The 7,896-nt window shown below is 36.7% G+C and overlaps 1 protein-coding gene across 1 annotated transcript; it reads right to left on the bottom strand.

Annotated features, from left to right (window-relative positions):
* Positions 1–5,269: 5,269 nt before the first annotated feature.
* On the bottom strand, positions 5,270–7,323 carry LOC145070469 (Pentatricopeptide repeat (PPR) superfamily protein). The gene has a single exon (XM_079017407.1). It carries the CDS (start codon positions 7,192–7,194, stop codon positions 5,311–5,313), a length of 1,884 nt encoding a protein of 627 aa, XP_078873533.1. The 5' UTR covers positions 7,195–7,323; the 3' UTR covers positions 5,270–5,310.
* Positions 7,324–7,896: the final 573 nt, after the last annotated feature.

The following is a 7,896-nucleotide window of genomic DNA, read 5'->3' as shown; positions in this document are numbered from 1 at the left end:
TCGAGTAGGAGTTTAAAAATAAGTATAAGTGAAGCAGCAGTAACTAACAAGTAAAAGTATACATGAAAACCTTGGAAAAACCTTTATACTCAGGAAAATCGTATTTGTATTCTTTGGTAAAATAAGTGTGAAAACCTTTATAAATCTTTGGGAATCTTTCATAAATTAGTTTGAAAATGGAACTTTGATAAAGCAATAAAATTAAGAACTTGAACAAGTGAAAACCCTTTTTGAAAGCCATTTATAGTGTCCTACTCGGTAAAACAGTGTACAGTGGTAAAATCTTGTGCATGCGGGTTATCAATCACATGTGATTGATATGATAACTGGCATGTTTAACTTGTATTCCCCCCCCCCCCCTATAAAACATGTTAAAACATTTAAAAGGTTCATTCAGGGGTATGAACTCACCTGGTGTAAGTAGGTCTGATGAGGGTGTCGTTTGGGCATTCGGTGTCACGCAAGGACTCGAACACTCTCAATGACCTATTTAACATATGATAACATATGTTCACATATAATTAGTATATTTAATACTAATTAAACACGTATACGCGCTCAAAGGAGCGGAAAACACTTTGGATAAGTGTTTCGGTGTCCCGGGTAGCGTCTAAAGGTGCGTATGGCTTAGGAATGGAGTTTACTCTCCGAGAGTAAACTCCCAAAGTTGTGTTTACGGCCCAGGGACATCTCACCATGAGTTTACGGCCGTAAACTCATGGTGAGGGTATCTAGTGTGTTTTAAGGCTTCTACTTGTTCATGGGATTATTCTAAGTACTTTTCCAAAAAGGCATGAGTGGGTTTAAGGCTTCTAAGGGCATCATATTGGAGTTTACGGCGTAAGGACAACTCCCAAGGGAGTTTACAGCCGTAAACTCTCATATCATGGATTTAATGAAGTTTTAAGCCCTTAACTCACTTCTAGTAATCATTCAAGGCTATAGGGGGTGTTTGGGGTTCCAAAAGGGCACTCCTTTAGTGTTTATGGTCCAAAAGACCAATCCTTGAGAGTTTACGGCCGTAAGCTCTATGGCTTGGCCGTGAACTCTCATACACCCACCATTCTTTGATTTTAAGCCCTTAATACCTTCCTAGCATTTTATAGAAATAGTCTAAGGCCATTTGGGGGGCAAAAACCACATTTTGGCACATTTAGGGGTGTTTACGGCCTTGGTATACACCTGGGCCGTAAACTCCTTTTTCCCTTTCATCTCATTGTGTTTAATTGTGCTAAACCCAAAATACTAAGTCCCTAAATTATGTATGAAGCCTAAGGGTGATTTGGGAGTGTTTTGGGGGCTTTTTGACATGGTTTTGAGGGGTTTACGGCCTAAGCATGTGCTTGGGCCGTAAACTCTCTTTTATGCCCTAAATCATTGTGATTTAATGTTTAAACACTCCTAGGCAATTCCCTTGATTTATTCCCAAGCCATTAGGGACATTCTTAAGTCATTTTGGCCATCTTTTGGGGGTTTACGGCCTAAGGAGGCACTTAGGCCGTAAACTCCTTTTTCGTGTCTCAATCTTGTGATTTTTAGGCTAAAAAGACAATAATGTACGCATAGAACAAGTTAGGGTTGATAGTCTTACGTTTAGGAGTCGGAAATCGCGGTTTTCGAGTCGAAAACGAGCCTAGAGAGAGAGTATAGAGAGACAGGGTGGAAAAGCTCCAAATGGAGTTTACTCCCCTTTATATATGGGTGGGAGTTGGAGCTCAATGGAATTCTACCCAATACTGCCGTTAAACGGGGCTTTTGGTCGCACCCGATTTAGTGGTTGTAACAATAAAACTTAACATTTTCCAAATAAATGGAAATGGGTGTTATGTGTTTTTATTACTTTTTATCACGACTTAACGGCATATTAAATGTAAACAAATGGAATGTTTATTAACTTTGACAACCTCTAATTAATGGAACTTTATAAACTGGAATATTCTGTTAACGGCAACGGGGAAATGTAACGGAATAACTTGGGTTGTCACAGATACCAAATTGTAACACCTTAAATTTCAAGACAAAATTTTCATTTTTGTTTCACCAAACATTACTCATAATTTCAAGTTATCACATAAATTATAAGTTGTTATCAAAACTATATCAGGGTATCCCAGAATCCACAAGATCTCATAAGTTGGAGAATATGTACAATCATGCCTCCGCCTTCCCGAAATCTACAGAAGTACCTGAAACACATTTAAATCAACACTTTAAGCATGGAGCTTAGTGAGTTCCCCAAAATACTACATACACAAATAATTAGCCTATCATGGCTATATCTCGATAAGGACCCTCCAGTCATGAGTCTCAGTGAAGACCCTCCGGTCTCATGTCTCGGAATGGACCCTTCGGTCATAACTCAATATATATATATATATATATATATATATATATATATATATATATATATATACACACACACACACACACACATACACACACAGAGAGAATAATATAACACCATAAGTCGTAAAGACAGAATGCATAGTAACACATGTCTCAGTTTAAGCAAATAAGACCCTCCGGTCGGTAACACGAATAAGACCCTCTGGTCACACATAAATTACCACACAAGTAAGTATAGTGAGAAGACTCACATCAACCGCTATGCGAGTAATCCTACACTGTCGCTGCTGTTGCGAAATGGCTCCCGAACTGAGCCAAACAACCCAACACCATAATCAATAACTAAGAAAGGCTAAACCCTAGCACTAGACCTAAAGATGGCCCAACTAACCAGGCCCATTAATGACCCAAACCCATTGGGCCCACCAAGTCCCAAGACCAAACTCATTGGGCCCAAACCCTCACTTGGTCCTTACCCTAAAGCTCACTGCTTAACCCTTTACCAAAACACACCTTCTCAAATGGCCCAACAAGACACTAAGCAACTAGGCCTAAGAAGGTAGCCCAAAACAAACCCACTTAGACAGAGTACGTGGGGCGTACAAACATGTATACACAGCGTACTCGCTTGGAGGCTTACACGCTGCACATACCTGCTTGTACTCCCAGCGTACTCACTTTATCCAGCCCAAACCTCATTTCCACTTAATCCATTAAGACAAAGCTTCCCAAACCACAGATCTGACCTCCTTGAGCTAGAATATCACGTAAATTTGCCAACTTTACGTCCACATATGACCAAATAAATCTCTTAAGCTAGAAAGGGACTTAATGGGTGACTTAATACATGCCTGACCCCATAATACACATAAATCTTGCATCTTTATGCTCAAAGATACCAAAACAAACTCAGATCTGAAAGGATGAACCTTTAAACAACTTAGATCATCCATTAACTCAAAAAGAAGGCCAAAATCACAATAAATTAGTCATGAGGAGATCTATTCATACACAAGGCAAGATTGAAACTTGATACCTCAAATGGCTTCCCCACAAGATGATGGCTCTGGATCTAAGGTCATTCCACCAAGCCAAGCAACTTCAAACTCCTCTTCTTTCCTTCCAAAAGCATAAAAGAGTACCAAATCCATCCAAGAGCTCAAGAACACCGTTAAGAGGCAACATGGCTGAATTAGGGTTTCTAAGATATGGAGGTTGGCTTGGAAATGAAGAAAAATGACTAACATTATGCTTATATAGGGTACAATACTCGGTATTAGGGTTTTTAATTTCCTCTCATACGCCCAGCATACCTCCTCCTACGCCCAGCGTATGAGGTCTCGCACCCCAACCCACTCATCTTTGTACGCTAAGGGTACACTCCTTTACGCATGGTGTATAGCTCTTCATGTTAGTACGCCCAGCGTACTAAGGTCTTCCTCCAAACCCTAATTTAATCTGAAAGCGATAACTTCTTTGATACAACTCCGACTCCCACCATCCTTATACCCATGAAAAGCTATTGAAAAGCCCTACACTATTATCAACTCATACAAGCCATAAGATATTCTGAACGAACATCTACTTCCAATTAAAGCCCAACTGATAAATTACCGAAATACCCCTTTAGCTCCACATCACAGCCGAATACCCGGTTCATCCAATACACCATCCACCTCTAAATGAGCTCCAAAACTAACTTCCTCAATGATTCTAACCCTGCTAATACCCAATCCTTGATCGTCATTCCGAAATGAAAACGACCTGAGACATGTTACACTTATTTTCTTAATTTGGTAATTTCAATCTCTTATCTCCTTTTCATTTGTTAATTTTTGCTAATACATCTACTTTTATTGTATGAAATAGTGATCTTCATCCAATCAACTATTTATTTTCCGGTTGTAATTTACATTGTATGTAGTTGTTGGTACCATGGCCAAGCGACTTTGTATGTTAATTTTGAATTTGGAGCATGGCTTTGACATGTGGGATTTAGAAGGGAAACAATCACCAACTTTGAAGGCAATACTTACCAAGGAAACAACATGCTTCCTTCAACTTATCACGGTAATACAACTTTCATCAACCACAATCACACTTTGTCAGTCTGCGTTGTTTCTTTTAAAATTTATAAAGTTTTGCAATTTCTGATACAAGAAGCGATCATGGATTCAATTTAAACTTGGAAATTTCAACTACTTCTGTTGGTGAAGGTTCAAGTGGAAATGAAAATTCAGAACAAGCTCATTTGAATTACGCCCATCACGCTTGAAAATTGCATGTAACGAATAATCCACAAATCATAATACAAATTTATTGATTTTTTTATATTTTAATCGTATTTTGCTAAATTCCACCTATTTATGTTATGTTAAAGCAGATGGAGAACCTTGTTTCAATAGCAGTAGACTATATGCTAATCTTTTATCTTCATTATCATTGTTTAAGTATGTATTGATTTAGCAGTGAGTTTCCGCATCACTTGATAAATATAAACTAATTATTGTTTTGGAAATTTATTTCAAAAGAAAGTCACTTCTTTCCCTTGTGTATTTTCGCAATTTTTGCTTTAATGTTATTATTCTCTCATTTTCAGCTATTACTATTCAAAATAAACTTGAGTCATTGTGTAGGGAGCTACAATGTCAGAACAAAATGTTAATGGTATGCTTTTTAGTTTATGCACCGATTTCGTTTATTCTCAAAATTTATAGTTATAGTTTATTTATGTTTGTTTCAGCTTTACCAAATATATCCAACAAAACATTCCTATCCTTCCAATAAGATTGTTTCGACATTATCAAATCATAAATTCATAATCAATAAGATTTTTTTTTCTAATAGTTGGATGGTTTCTGATGAATTCCTCCGAGTTTTGTATATATTTATATAAAGTGGTTATCATTTATTAGCACTAGAATAATCAAACTTAAATCAAATAACATTAAAGTTTCCATAACATTACCAAAACTCTCCACAAGAACAAAACCCATTCCTAAAATGATGAAACCGATTTGTATCCCTTACTACAACCTCCCTTCCTGTAATCTTGGATGCCAACTTCATAAAAACATGGCAATCCCCACAAATCCTAAGATTCTTCATGATTCTTATAGGAGCAGAAGAAGGTAAACACATTACTCCAAAAACAAAAGCAAGTTTCTCACTATGGTACCTTAAAAGTTCCTCTTTCTGATTCTCTTCAACATTATGTAAATCATGTTGTGTCTCACATCTATAACCAAACTTTCTCATTTCTTCAAGAATACCCTCCAACTTTGAATAAATCTCATGGATTCTATCATGGTTTCTTTCTCCAACCATAAAGGCATGAACTTTGTCTTTAACCTCAATCCAACTCTTACCTCTTTCTTTCTTTACTTCTGTTTCTTTAAGAAGCTTTCTTGCTTGTATAACTTCATCCCATTTTCTATTTGCAGCATAAATGTTTGAAAGCAACACATGATTTCCAGCATTTTCAGGTTCAATTTCAAACAAATGTTTAGCAGCAATCTCAGCTAACTCGATATTTCCATAGACTCTACATGAGCTTAAAAGTGATCCCCAAATGGAAGCAGTAGCCTCAAATGGCATTTTATCAATCAAGATTTTAGCTTCATTGATCAAACCTGTTCTACCAAGAACATCAACCATGCATGAATAATGAACAACATTAGCTGATAAATTATGTTCTTTTATCATCATTTCAAAGTATTTCTTCCCTTCTTTCACTAACCCCATATGGCCACAAGCAGACAATACAGATACATAAGTAACCTCATTTGGTTGCAAACCAATTTGTTGCATTTTTTCAAATAATATCATTGCTTCCATGGATCGACCATGTCTTGAAAACCCAGAAATCATTGCATTTAGTAAAACGATATTCTTCTCTTTTACACATGAGAACACTAAATAAGCTTCATTGATGCTTCCACATTTGGAGTACATGTCTACTAACGAAGAAGAAACAAAGAAGTTTAGAATGAAACCTGTTTTGAACAACACTGCATGTGCTTGAATTCCTTCAATTTTAGCAGCTATAGCTGCACAAGCTGCAAGAACTGAAGAAAGAATGAACTGGTTGAATTCAACTCCTGTAGTTTGTACTTTTTTAAACGTCATCAATGCTTCCTCATGAAGCTCGTTTTTCACATATCCTGCAACCATTGAACTCCATGTCACAGCACTCCTTTCGGGCATATACTCAAACACACGGATTGCATCTTTTAGTAGGTTGCATTTGGCATAAACATCAAGTAAAGCAGTGCCAACAAACATGTTTTCAAGCATAGATGTTTTGAGAGCAAAAGCATGTAACTGCCTACACTCGAACACTGCAAACTCAGCTGCACAAGCACATAAAACGCCTGAAAGTGTGAATTCACTGAATTCGGTCCCTTCTCTTTGCATCTGAACAAAAAGATCAAGAGCTTCCCTTTCGTTTCCATTTTGGGTATATGAACCAATCATGGTATTCCAAGAAACTAGGCTTCTTTCAGGCATTTCATCGAACACTCTCCGCGCATGCTCCAGCAACCCACATTTTGAGTACATATTTATGAGCATATTTGAAGTTAAAGTGTTTGTCCACAGTCCATACTGAATTATACAGCCATGACAAGCCATTCCTTCCATGGGTAAACTTTCTCTCGCACATTTTTGCAAAATTTGGTGTAAAACGGATAGACGAATAGGGTATGTAGGCACATACGAAGGGGTTTCCTGGGGTTTCCAGATGGGGCCATGTGCGTCGACTGGTAAGGGTGTGGCTATGGATGACAGGTTCCTTCTATTTGTTTCCAAGGATTGAATGGGTTTATTGAGTCGCCGCACAGCTTTCATGTCATTGATTTCAGTAAATCACCAGGCGGCTGTTATTGGAGGCATAGGATACGGGTCGGGCGATGCCACCCATCCGGACAGCATTTTCCCACCTTGTCATCGAAGTATCAAGTATGTATAGGAGTAGGGTTGGTACACGAAAATATGTGTAATTGATCTAGAAATTCGAATATATTTTTGGAATGACTAATGACTAAATTACGTGGACTTAACGATAGACTTTCATATTTAATATGTACTAGGTGTGAGACCCGTATATTATACGGGTTGATTTAAAAAATAATTAAACTTAAAGTATAAAAATGAAATATTTTTTAGTGTACAATTTTAAAATAAGAAAGAAAAAAACGTATTTATTATAATTTAATATCATATATATAATATTTAATACTTTATATATATAACTATATGACTTTAACTAAAAATGAAAACAAACCAAAAATTGACAAGTGGATAATATTTATTTCAAAATTACCACAAAATGACACGTGTCAAATCTCATGAGAGAATGACAAGTGGCAAAAAACCTTCATTTATTAAGGAAGATTGTGTACCCAAAATAAAACGATATAAAAAACAATTGATTTTGAAACCGAAAATATGTTATCTCTAAGATATATATCAGATTGAGACAAACTTATATTACTATGTAGATAAAACTTAAAAGTAAGACCGGCTCAAGATATATTCGGATTTATATGA

Source organism: Lactuca serriola, chromosome 8, assembly GCF_051521515.1.
Source record: "Lactuca serriola cultivar US96UC23 chromosome 8, Lser_US96UC23_V15, whole genome shotgun sequence".
Classification (NCBI taxonomy): domain Eukaryota; kingdom Viridiplantae; phylum Streptophyta; class Magnoliopsida; order Asterales; family Asteraceae; genus Lactuca; species Lactuca serriola.
The sequence above is the reverse complement of the archived record's forward strand: the minus strand, read 5'-3'. Positions and strand labels throughout refer to the sequence as shown.